The sequence below is a fragment of the Patella vulgata genome, chromosome 9, assembly GCF_932274485.2.
Source record: "Patella vulgata chromosome 9, xgPatVulg1.2, whole genome shotgun sequence".
Lineage (NCBI taxonomy): Eukaryota > Metazoa > Mollusca > Gastropoda > Patellidae > Patella > Patella vulgata.
This window is the reverse complement of record NC_065887.2, coordinates 21,948,844-21,962,232: the sequence shown is the minus strand read 5'-3', so window position 1 is coordinate 21,962,232 and position 13,389 is coordinate 21,948,844. Positions and strand designations below refer to the sequence as shown.

Below are 13,389 nucleotides of genomic sequence, written 5' to 3'. Positions count from 1 at the left end.
TTTGGTAGTATGCGATACACCCTCACTTCTGGTATTATCAGAAGTGTGTTCAGAGAGGGCTTTCAGGCCCACCCCATGTTTGCGCAGAGAATATTTTTTGCTGCTACATTCATTGAAATAAAGTCGAACAAACAAATGTGGGAAGCACTGCCACTGTTTTAGCCTAATTCCACTCTAATCCAATGAGCAGAAAAATTGTCTCTGAGCTTCTGATTATATATATGTTGTGTGTTTTATTTAGGATTGTCCTGGATTGATTTTTATTTAGAACACTCCATCAAAACAAGCATTCATCTTGAAGTTCACCCAATCCCAGAATCCTCTAGGACTAAGGCCTTTTATTAAGAAGGGAAACAACTCTATATACCACAATGGTTTTAAGAAGGCTTCAGACCACATTTAACTAATTAGTATTAATCTACTTTGTAAAAATAGAATAGTGAGCAAGTAATAGGGGCTATATATGACACTCCACCTTTCACCATCCCCTGCTCAAATTCCTGAAAAAGGCCAATATCAGATATACCCTTTCTCGTGAACTGGTTAGTAAAACAATAAACATACCGAGGTAAACTTGTCACCTTGCCCCATTTTTCTATACAGAATTTGCGTGGACCATTGCTACCTCTCAGAGCCGAGAAACCTTCATAAGGTATACTAGATGTTCCTGTTACAAACTAAAAACACAAAAAAACATTTTATAGTACCAATATTTAAAACAAGATATATCTGAATGTGATAAATTAAGGAAATTACATTTTTCTTCATTTTCAAAATTTAGCATGTAAAGTTTCAACACAACATATTTCAAGGAACAGACTTGTCACAACTGAATATATATACCCAATCAACAAAGCAGCCGAATCGCTAACAAAACACAGAACAAACAGAACAAAAGCAAATGGCACACTAACCCTTGTTATTACTTTTGTTTCAAGAAGTTGAGATTTATCAGGTCTACTTTAATAAATCTAAAGCCGAAAATCGTCATTCACAGGATTTCAAATCCCTTACAATATTCCAAATGTTGAATCTCTAAAAGGAATATTAGTCCCAAAATGGTTCAATTTGATTTCTGTACTAACAAAGATATGATGAATCAAAACTTCCACAATATTAGGCATCCTCTACATATGATATCAACAAGCCAGCACCACCTAGCATTTTGGTTTTGTTTTCTTAATCAAATTTGAAATAAGCAAGTCAAGTTTAAAAATGCATTATGTTAAGATTTAAATAAAGAGCTGGACATCCTTGCTATATCAGTTCAAAAAGTAGATGATGAAAAATGAATGTATTGAAAGATTCATTTAAATTACTTTATTCTGAGTGAAGTTATGACTGTTTAAAGATGTATTGTACATATATCTTATATTAGGGTTATTTGTATAGTTGGTTACCATAGGCTAACATACTAGGCTCATCAGTTTATCAGGAGTTAAAACAAAAATATTCACTCTTGAAATGAAATGGGTTCATCTTCCTCATGAATGCAAGGGTTCAAATTACCCCTGTATTTGGAAAATGGAGGGGATATAATAAATTATATAAAATGTGTGATGTACCTGTAGTAATCTAAGCCTTCTTTCATTATCAAATTTAGATATAGCTGTCCAAAACCACTGTATAACAGGATGTTGATCATGATAACCTAGAAACATATCAAATATTTTGAAATAAAATAGCTAGGATATAATTAAGTAAAGTGATGTTTAATTCAAATAATATTAATAAAGCTAGTTTTGTGGATTTGAGTCGTGTAGAAATTTTTTGAGTGAACTATTACCTGATCTATATTCTGTGTTTTTTCTCCAATCAGTTATATCTATTTCTACAGTACCAGCTATCACTAACTCTAATTCTCTAGCATCAAATAAAGATACAATTCGTGGCTCCACAACCTGAAGTACAATAACAAAGATAGGTTGCCAGGCAACGAAACATTTCCACAGCAGCTATATTGTCCGGGCAGTCAACAAGAGTTGTCGCATATTTTTACTTTTTTCGGTAATGAAAAATTTATAATACATTAAAATCTGATTAAGAGTAACAACTCATTAAGTAATTATCATTAAACCATTAGAATTTGTTTGGTTTTTATAAAGTTCTGCCCCATGCTAACATTTAGTACACAAAACTTTTAACATCATGGATTTAACTGTTCAAGTCATAAAGATTCATTGAAAATCAATATACTTGTTCGTCTCAAGACCTTAAACTCTGTGTATCAATCTAAAGTCAATCGGTTGATAACTTTAGCCCCTAGAGCATCACAAGATTTTTTGAAGTGATCAAGGGCCATAACTCTGGCAGTAATTATCCGAAATCGTTGAAAATCAATATGATTCATTTCATGGCCTCAAACACTGTGTATAAATTTAAAGTCAATCGGATATTAACTTTAGCCTCTAGAGCGTCCACAAGATTTTTGAAAGTGATCAAGGGCCATAACTCTGGCAGTAATTATTGGAAATCGCTGAAAATCAATAGGCTTCTTCGTCTCATGATCTTAAACACTGTGTATAAATTTAAAGTCAATCGGATATTAACTTTGACCTCTAGAGCATCCACAAGATTTTTGGAAGTGATCAAGGGCCATAACTCAGGCAGTAATTATCGAAACTCGTTAAAAATCAATAGGCTTCTTCGTCTCATGACCTTAAACACTGTGTATAAATTTAAAGTCAATTGGATATTAACTTTGACCTCTAAAGAGTCCACAAGATTTTTTGAAGTGATCAAGGGCCATAACTCTGACAGTAATTATCGGAAATAGCTGAAAATCAATAGGCTTCATCGTCTCATGACCTTTAACACTGTGTATACATTTAAAGTGAATCGGATATTAACTTTAGCCTCTAGAGCGTCCACAAGCAATTTTGGACGCCGGACCGACGGGGGCGACAACAATATACGACCACATTTCAATGTGGGCGTATAAAAAAGAAATAAACATTGCAACTTAGCCCTGGTAAATTACTTCAGTTAAGAAACTGGCATGAGTGACCAGATACTTATATACATATAAATATAATGATATGGTATATGGAGAAAAACTTAAAACATTACACTTCAGTTATTATGTTGTGGGGGGGGGGGGCGATTATGCCAAGACAGAAGCATTTCCAGATACTCTACTTTGAATATCAACTGTTGAGAAACCCGTCACACCTGATCGACAAGCCGAAATCCGAAGTTTATCTTATGCCCTGTGCTTGAAAATACAGAGTTAGGTTAAAATCTCCCAGAAAACCAAAATAAATAATTACCTCATGAAATCCTCGGATAAGACTTTCTGTTTGATCAGACACACCTCTTTCTAATCTCCATTTAGCCATTTTTTCTATATATTCCTTCTTATTACGTTCTGTTACAGCTGTTTTACTACCACTTGGTTTTAATTCTCTCTCAGTTACCTTAGAAGTATGAAATACAATAATATAATCCCCTAAAAAAACTTTATTTTAATGGAGGAGTTACACCAAATATTGGCAAAGTATAATTATTGAAGGAATTATGATAGGTGGTATAATATCACTTTTTGTGTATAGGCCAAACATCTTTCTTTAAAGGCACAACAAGCTAGACGCCCACATTTTGTAAGAGATGGACAGAGAACAAGCTAAAAACAAAAAGCAATTTTTTGTACAATCCAGGAAGTTACGATCCGATATGCGCGAATATAGAAAGGAACTGAGATCTTTTGTATCTAAACATATATTTCAAGTTTCGTCAAAATCGGATAAGAATTGTGACCACATACAAATTGTGGATGGACGGACCGGGGCGACGACAATATGAAAATGTGGGTGTATAAATGCACTATTTAAATATATAGGCTGGTGGTTAACTGTGCCTTTAAACCACTATACTCATTTTAATATTTTTTACATAACATTATTATATTTATTACAAGGTCAACAAAATAGTTGTAAACATACCTGACCAAAGACTTCTTCACTAACAGAGAATGTAAGATCTAGATCTAAGTCTGTTATATCATTATCTTTTATCCACAACAAACTCTGATAAAATCCAGCATCAATAGTCTCCACATCTTCTAAAGACCAAGGCCTAAATAAGCATTAGATAAAAATTAACCAAAGAAATTTGTATCTGTAGAATAAATCTACAGAATGTTTACAGGAAATTATTATAGACAAACAACCACATTTCAATGTGGGCATATAAAAATGGTAACAGGAGCCAGTTTTAAACCTTTTTGTTTGAAAACTGAATGTCAGGATTACTCAAGATTTATTAATTATAGAAAATATTTTCTAAATAATCTGGCTACTTTTCAATTGGCTGTATGATAAATCACATTGTTGTTCTTAGGGTTAAACATCTGATTCCCCCGAAGATCATATCGCAGACAAGTTTTTCTTTTATTACTCATTTTAGTGTATTCAGCACATGCGCAAGGGTCTTTCCTGTGGGAAGGAACCAGAGTACCTGGAGTAAGCCCATAAGGTTTAGAAGGTCCCTTATCTCCAAGCCACATAAGCTCACACCAGGGATCGAAACCACCACCACAAGCCAAAGGTGACAGACCAGTTAGAGTTCAAAGTGCGACACTCTAGGCTACTATGCCAACCCAAGCCCCCAATCACATTGTTAAATTTGTGAACATGTTATACTTACACTCTCAATATAAATTTGTAAAATGGACGAGTAAAAAACGCATCCAGCAGATATTGATGAACTAAGGCAAGACCTAGAACTCGACCAGCGAAACGAAACCTGAAAATAAAGGCAGAGATCATAGTTAGAACAAATCTTATATGATTTAATGACATTTGGATTAAAATCAGGGTTACACTCTAATTTATTTCAGTTGATACATTTGGTACTGAGGGACAGAAAGATTACTCAGCAGATTCTTTGAAATCGTGACTCACTTGACTCTTGCATAAATTTTTTGGGCCGAAACTTTGAATGTACATCTAATTGACAAATTTTAACTTATTTCAAAGCTTTTGAAGTCTTTGCTCTGCTTTTGTTAATTTCTCCAAGGAACACAACATTTTTCCCATCATAGTGGAGTTTTGACATCATGGCGTTTACAGTATTGACACTTTATGCATTATGTCTGTGTTTTGCTGTGTAGTTTTCCACTTTCTACTATAGTACCCTAATATTAGATAGTGTGATAATAAACAAAGGGAGATTACCATTCATGAGCATTTTCAACAAAAGCTGACATAGGACTGATTTGTACTGTATATGTATCATTAGCTGAATATTCAAATAAACCATAGTATGGATTAAATAATTCTCTTGATAGAAGGAAGAAAAACTCTCGAGATGGACCACCATAATCCAATCTGAAAATACAATATTATTTTCAATATGTGTAAACTAATATTATGATTTTGGATTAAGATAGACAAAGACTTCAAATATGTTAACTACATTTGTCATTTGTAATCAAGACTTGTGAAAACTCTAGGAAATAATGGATGTTGACATGGTTTCCATTCCATCAACACCAATTAGCAGTGCCAACAATAGCCCTACTAACAATTAATTGTCAAACTTACAATGTAAACTAATGGCTGTTTCTTTTAAAAGTACAAGTCACTTGCTGAAATTGCCTACTGATCTTGAGCTAAGTTTCTGCATCATTTGTTTGTAAATAGAACAAATATAAATAAATTATTATAGACATTGTACGAACCCTTCTTCTCCAGCAAATGTTATATAAAGTTTATTTTTCTGTAGTTCTTTTTTCTGTGTGGACATAATTTTATTAAAAGAATCTTCTAAAACATGATCTCTTCTAACAGTTAATCTACAAATGAAATATAAAACATTTTATCCTTCATAAATTTTATAGAAAGTAATAGAAATTACATCTGTCACTTTTATATAGCATGGTGGAAACAAATTCTATAGACAGTCACAATTATGTAGCATGGTGGAATCAAATTCTACAGACATTACATAGTCACATTTATGTAGCATGGCGGGAACATATTCCAACCTAAAGCATTCTGAATGGTGACAAGAACATCATAATATGTTGTGATATAAAAATATCATGAAGCTGCTGATCATCTTTTAAAGGATTCTGAATCCCTTGCAAACCACTATCAATCCAAAAATGGTTCAATTCCATTCAGTATTTCCAAAGAAACGATGAATTGAAATATTTCAAACATTCGGCAACCTTTCCAGATGGTATTAACAAACTAGTATCACATACAGCAAAATCTTTTGATGGGTCTCTTTTTAATCTGATTGAAACCCAAGTCGAGATATTAGCTACTATTGATATTTTGGTTTTTTATTTGAGGATGACAATGTGCACTCCCATATAAAATGAAGACATCTAATTAGATAACCTTATATTAAAGTTCTCAATCACTAGTGAAGCGATATTTTTAATGGTTACTGTCAGATTACCTGTATTGTCTTTTAACTTACTTTAATTTTCCTGGTCCTTGACCATAACCTTTAGAATCTAGTTTTCTATAGAAGTTTCGCAGTTTTGCATGGAAATCTCTTTTATGGGGAGCTGGAACACGAGCAGGCGGTCTATTTGGGGCTGAAATAAGAGAATTATTAACCTGCATCAGTAAGTAAAGATTTCAATATATGTTCAGTTGGCATTCATGTAAAAGAGAAGTAAGATGTTAAACCCCATTTCATTTTATGTTCTAGATCTGTATTTATGAAATTTAAAATGAAATATTTTAATGATGCAGCCTTTTCATGGGTTGGAGGTTAAAATTCTTAAACTATTTTTCTAAGGCCCCTGTTCACTGAGTAGAGTTGTGTAAATCTTACCTGGTGAACCTTGCGGTGAACCTTGATTAGTTTCTAAATTACTGGCTGGATTACGTAAAGCTGGTGGTATATATGACATTATATCTTGTTCAAATACACTGTAATATAAAATAACATCTGATACCACTTCTCATCTATTTAGGAAGTTTACTTATTCAACAATTTCATTGTACTTTCATACAAGTAATATTTGTTAATCAAAATATAATCTAACAGTCCAGTATTCAGAAGATGTGTTTTTCACCTGATCTATCTATGAGTTTATCACAGAAATGGTTTCTATAATAAGTGTGCAATAGGGATCATCTTCAGGTCAATAGTTCAATATATAGTTAAGTTATTGATATCACATATAATGATGTTCAAACTAACCAACATCCTATTGCTTTTCTACAAAATCTTTTAACTGTTGAAAAGTCGACTTTCCCAGTTATGTCATAGACTGTCTGCCGTCATAGTTATATTTATTAATACTCTGTACCATTTAAGTTGTCTTAATTCAATCATTTTATTGTGTAAAACTATAAACATTTTAGCAGAACTGGGATTTACCATCCAGAATGGATGATATTTTCCCATTGGATGATTCAATATGATTTAGTCATTCAGATTACATCAGGTGTACGGATGTCAATCAATATGGATACATTAGCCCCGACTTTGAAGACCAGTGGATAATAACATTGATATCAGCTTGTGTAAAACCCAAATCTACACACTAAAGGAGCAATGTAATCACTAATCAGTGCTAGCTTTTAAACAGTTCATAGCATTCACAAGTTCTAGAGTCTAACTATCTATATGTGGCCAGTTGACTTACCTTAATAATATTGTTAAATCTATATCATTACACAATCTATCTAGAGCTTCTGTACCATGGTTTCGTATTTTATGTACTTTATCACGTAAAGAACTGTTACTACTATACGAGGAGAATTTCTCTTTAATGACATCATCAATCTCAGTTTGACGTAAAAACAACACAACCTTTTCATTATATGCTGTAACAAAGAGAAAATAATGATCATGTAATTTGACAATTTAAAAGAGAACTCTAAACATAGCCATTTATTTCCAAGAATGCACATCATTCTATCTTAATTAGCAATTAGGATGCTGGTTGTGAAATGAAAAGAAATGGTGTTTAATGTCCTACTTTTCTGCACCAATTAAAATGATGCAGTCAGGATGTAGTAATTTTAGATATAGTAAATAGTTTAGTAAGACAGATGTAAGAAGAATCCGACCTACCTGAAGGTATAGCTGTATTAGTTGGTTCTGTTACAGGTTGACGAGGTGGTGGTACAGGCTGTAATATAATCAGTATTATAGTTTATATATTATACATATCATAACTCATTTCTTTTCAGAAACATAGGGGAAAACATGCTATCTAACCTAGATTTTTTGTTTTAATTGTCTATTAATGCTTAAAAAAACATATTTAAGCCCTTATTTTTTGTTGGGTCTTTAATATAGAGAAGCTGATCATTTATTTGTAATATTTGGAAATGATAATTCAATAAACTTACAGCATCAAGACGTAATGATTCACGTGGAGCTCTGTTTGGTCCTCTAGGTAATGGTGTTTGTAAGAAATCTGTATTAATTAACGGTACATCTGTTGGTAATCTAGGATCTATAAACGTTGTAATCTTCATTTTATGGTCGATAAAAAATGTCTGTAATATATCAAGAAACAATAAAACAATCTATGATATAAAGAGAGAGAGAGAGAAATGGGGTTTAACGTCCACTCGACACAAACTAGGTCATTTCGGGACTAACATATAGTTTTTAATTTTATTTCAATAATTCGCTTGTGCGTAGGGGTCTTTAGCAGTGGGAGGAAGCTGGAGGACCCGGAGAAAACCCACGAGATTGGACAGGCGACCCTACTCCTTGTCACATACAACCGGGGCTATGATATAAAGTAAAGTTTGGATATAAGGAATACAGTTTTAGTTACATACCAGTTAACAAAAGTTAAAAATACTTTCATGAAATTCTATTTTTCAGTTCATGACTGTCTACTTAATTAGGCTCACTGTTATTAAAATTGCCCCAAAAAACAACAATTTAGGGGCTTCGTGCCCTTAACTTCCACCTGGGTTCTGGGGTGCTCTAAGAGCCCTAACTGTCTTTCTCGCTAGCTACAGTCTGACACTACTTAGGCAATGATTGTTAATTTTGAGGGCTGAATACCAATGGGGAATCTGAATAAGGCCCTGCTTTATGTCAGTGTTCTGAACAAAAGAACATTCCACCTTTTCTTATACATTTACTGAATGCTTAATTAATTGTTTTTCTCAATATGTATCCCAGATATTTCTAACGATTGTATGTTTGGTATTGTATCCCAAACAACATTACCTGTCAATATTATATGTCTCTGAATAATCTTGAAATGTCGATACATGGTAGGTATACTGTTTTGGATAAAGAACAAGCAAAAAGGCAGGAGATATGTATTTGGAACAATATATGATATAAGGTATGTTCATGTGGTACTGTGTTATTTGGTGGAGTGAAACCTAAGCTGGTGATCAACAAAACATGACCAATCCTTATACCAAACAAAATGTTTTCTCTGTCAATATTTTTCTTATATTAATCACTTACTTTTCCTGACCTGTCTAACTTCATCTCCCAACGCCGAGGTACTTCTTTACTCATATCAGCAAACAGATTTAAAAACATCACAAGATCACGATTATGTTGATATCTAGAAAATAACAAAAAAAAAAATATTATTCTAAAATAATTTAAACTATCCATAATATATGGACATGCTAAACAAAAAGAGCCTACACCAAAGATATGATCAACTAATAATCAATGAGGAGGTTTAAATGTTTTAAGCTTTTTAAATGAATACAGGACTCTGCAGCTCTTTTTAAGTGATACAGCAGAATATGAGAACTAGTCCTTTGGATGGGATAGAAAACAGAGGTCCTATGTACATGTAAAAGATCCCTTGGCAGTTGGAATTCGATATAAGAGTAGGCCGTAGTGCAACTGTTCGGGCAAAATTTCCCTCATATCACACTGTATGGTGTATGCCTGTCGCAGCCCAGTCAGAGCAGAACAATAAGACGTTAAACCCAATTTCATTTCATTTGGTATAGGAGAACCAGATTATTTTTTCTATACGGCCTAAGATCAAATTTCTGTATAACTACATAACTACATTAGATTTTTAATAAAGACAATTCACCTTTCGAATGTTTGAGCATCTCTCCTGATTCTGGTAATCATATGTTTGAGCTGAGAATTACGATTATATTCTGCTAAGGCCAACTGAAATGAACAAAACAAATTACAATTTCTATCTGAACAAAAACAAACACTTGAATGAACGACAGAAATCAATTAAAATAACCAATTAAGTTGAATCAAACAAAACTTTAGGTTGAATGTGCAACAGTTATCTAAACTGAAGTTTGACATTAGTTAAACTTGAGTTACACTTTTCATATGGAACCAAACCATATTTCATAATTTTTGAGTCAACAGTCTAGATAAAGTCGCTGTAACAAAACTAAAGTAATTGTTATTCGATTCATTTAATTTAGGGATACAGACTTAGGGATAATTTAATATTAACCATATTCAATACAAATTTACATTATTAACTGGTTAATAAAAAGAACCCATAAATGAAAATATTGATAATTACCTCATTGCCTTGTAACATAGGAAAGAAATCAGGTCTAATAAGAAATTTAACAGCTGGTAATTTATACACTGATCTTTCTGTTGGAGTTTGTGTAACTAGACTCTGTGGACTAACTTCTGGTGTTGATACTACAAATAAAATATTTTATTTCAAATAGATCATTTTTAACAATATACATCTTGTTCGGAAATCGCACGATAGAAGTAAATAAGTTAGGATATAATTAGAAATTTTGTATAAATGACTATAGAATCTAATTGTCAATTCTGATATCAATAATTCAGATGGGGTATTAAGAATACTAGAAATTGTAAGCATACGTAACCCCCATTCATTACCACTACATAAATTTACCTGGGGGCATATCCATAGACGTGTTAGATCCTCCATCTTGTTCTCGACTCTGTGTGATGGTTCGGCGGATACTTTGATATCTGTAACATAAATTTTAAATAGATGAAATCTTGGACATATAAATATATCTTTCAATAATCAGCCTTGTTATCCATACACATAATTCAATGTATACCGTCAAAGAAATCATTATTTGAAAGTTTGGAAGCAGATTTTTATTATCCATGTCTGCGTTACAGGAGCAGTCCCAGATTTCAAATAAAAACAATGGTATTTGGAAATATGGTTAGACTCATGTAATTCATTCAAGGAATTTCACTGTTCAATTGCATGGGTGTCTTGATAATCCTGATGATCACTTACAACCTTAAGTTTACAAAACATAGACATGTTTATCCAGGAACTTATATAATGAGGCATTTGGGAATTTACAGCCAAACATTACATACAAAATGAACGTTTTATTTTTTTAAAAAAAGTATCACAGAGCTTGGAATAACCAGAACAGTGCCTTTAAGTTCCCCCATCTTCATTAGCCCAGTAGGAGTAGAACAGTAGGAAGTTAAACCCCATTTCATTTCATTTTCTTTAAGTTCCACTTGTAATAAAATCAGTGTACATACCTTCTATCTAGTTGCTGTCTCTGTTCTGAACTAATTGTGGGTCTACGATGTACTGTACGAGTATTACTCTGTGGTCTCTGCCATGTTGTCTGTCTGTTGATATGATCAATATAAAATATACGACCATGACTATCAACCCTTGCTTCCCAGCCTACAAAATATTACAATTAATATTACAACCAATTCTAAATTACTCCTTCAATTTAGTGTCATAAAAATTCAACCAAACTAACAAATGTTTGTATGGCATCAATGGAGTTTAAGAGTTTTATCTTTGTTTTTATTTCGCTAAAATCTTGCATTTTTTCACTTGTTTATACTTTTCTTCCATCATGCGCCTTTGTGGATTAATACAACACAATGGAAGACTTGAATTGCCATCTTTGGGGATCAAAACAACACAATGGTAAGGTTTATTACCAACTTTGTGGATCGCAGCAACACAATGGAAACTATTAATTGCAACCTTTGTGGATCCGTGCAATTCTTCAGTTGGGAGTACAAAATATTATCACAGATCCAGATGTATTTCATTAGCCTACATTTATGTTTCTGTAATTAACTGGGGGGTTGGATGGCCGAATGGTTAGCGTGCGCGCGCTGTATCATAAAGTCTGTCATTGAGTCGACTGGCGTGGTTTCGAATCCCCGGTTGTACGTGACAAGGAGTAGGGTCGCTTGTCCAACCTCGTGGGTTTTCTCCGGGTCCTCCGGTTTCCTCCTACTGCTAAAGAACCCTACACGCAAGCGAATTATTGAAATAAAATTAAACCATGTTAGTCCCGAAATGACCTAGTTTGTGTCGAGTGGACGTTAAACCCCATTTCTCTCTCTCTCTGTAATTAACTAATTATGTGTTATTATAGTAGTGATGGATGCCGTGCATGAAGCAGCATATGCTTACTGTTTTAAACACCTGATACTACTTTACTGTAGCAGCACCAGTTACTTTGGTATGCTGTCATAATTAAATCTACATACATGTACTATTATATGCCATTATTGTATTTATTATATTTTAATTATGATTGATGTTTATGATTGATGGTAATGCTATGTATTATTACCTGCTGGTAATGGTTCTTCCTCTGTATTATTGTCAACAGGACTATATTTAGGTTTTCTAGCAGGAACTTTAGGTAATAAAACTGGATTATTGTCACTTCCTATAAATATAATTCATATCAATCAAACAAGTGAAATATAAGGGTTAATAACTGTGATTGAATATGTATCCAGACCATTTACTTATTTCTTAAATCAGACATTTATCGTCCATCTCATTAAATACTCATCTAAATTTTGACAATGTACATTACATATAGATTTGAGCAGTTGGTCAGGGGCCATATAATTATATGTGAACTATGCTGAATGACTTGTTTTTTCTCTTTTGTTCTATTCAGTGCACAACTCAGTTACATGTATAAACAGACCACTTCAAACAGAATACATTTTATTTAAAAATCTGTCCCAGATCCAGATAAATGTAATGAAATTTGAAATATAAGGAAATGAAATAGGATGTGTATTTTAATTGGTCAGGTTTTTCATTGTTTTCATCGGATTGTTAATCTGTGACAGAACATACATGTACATGTATCCATTTATTAACCATTGTTTTTACTTTGGACTCATTATAAAGGTTAGTTTATAGTTAGTTTATCCAATTTTTATGTCTGCTGCCACCCCAAGTGTCTCCCAGGAGCTTGAGGCATGCAGGAAAAGCAAGTCACGAAAGGCTAGCTACATGTACATGTACATGTAGCATAGGTTGAAAATGGATGGCCTTTTGAGATACAGTGTCCAATGGTTCTGTTTTAAGCACCATTCCTGAGCTGTTGTTCCTGGATACAAGTTAGTTAAATACAGCCTAATCAGGCCCACTGAGGCCCTCTAAATTAACCCAATATTAGTTTTATAGTGCCCATTTTCATTAGC

The 13,389-nt window shown here is 33.2% G+C and overlaps 1 protein-coding gene across 1 annotated transcript in view; it reads right to left on the bottom strand.

Moving 5' to 3' along the window:
• Positions 1-13,389, bottom strand: part of LOC126832602 (E3 ubiquitin-protein ligase HECW2) — a 42,851-nt gene that overhangs the window by 7,920 nt on the left and 21,542 nt on the right. The window contains exons 10-28 of the mRNA XM_056103286.1: positions 12,516-12,614; positions 11,449-11,599; positions 10,826-10,905; positions 10,472-10,599; positions 10,010-10,092; positions 9,415-9,517; positions 8,325-8,474; positions 8,044-8,101; positions 7,613-7,793; positions 6,793-6,890; positions 6,430-6,550; positions 5,681-5,794; positions 5,175-5,327; positions 4,645-4,743; positions 3,942-4,074; positions 3,270-3,416; positions 1,787-1,901; positions 1,566-1,651; positions 565-677 (exon numbers count right to left, since the gene is read on the bottom strand). Coding sequence (XP_055959261.1) covers positions 565-677; positions 1,566-1,651; positions 1,787-1,901; positions 3,270-3,416; positions 3,942-4,074; positions 4,645-4,743; positions 5,175-5,327; positions 5,681-5,794; positions 6,430-6,550; positions 6,793-6,890; positions 7,613-7,793; positions 8,044-8,101; positions 8,325-8,474; positions 9,415-9,517; positions 10,010-10,092; positions 10,472-10,599; positions 10,826-10,905; positions 11,449-11,599; positions 12,516-12,614 — 2,212 coding nt within the window. The remainder of the gene's footprint in view (positions 1-564; positions 678-1,565; positions 1,652-1,786; positions 1,902-3,269; positions 3,417-3,941; positions 4,075-4,644; positions 4,744-5,174; positions 5,328-5,680; positions 5,795-6,429; positions 6,551-6,792; positions 6,891-7,612; positions 7,794-8,043; positions 8,102-8,324; positions 8,475-9,414; positions 9,518-10,009; positions 10,093-10,471; positions 10,600-10,825; positions 10,906-11,448; positions 11,600-12,515; positions 12,615-13,389) is intronic.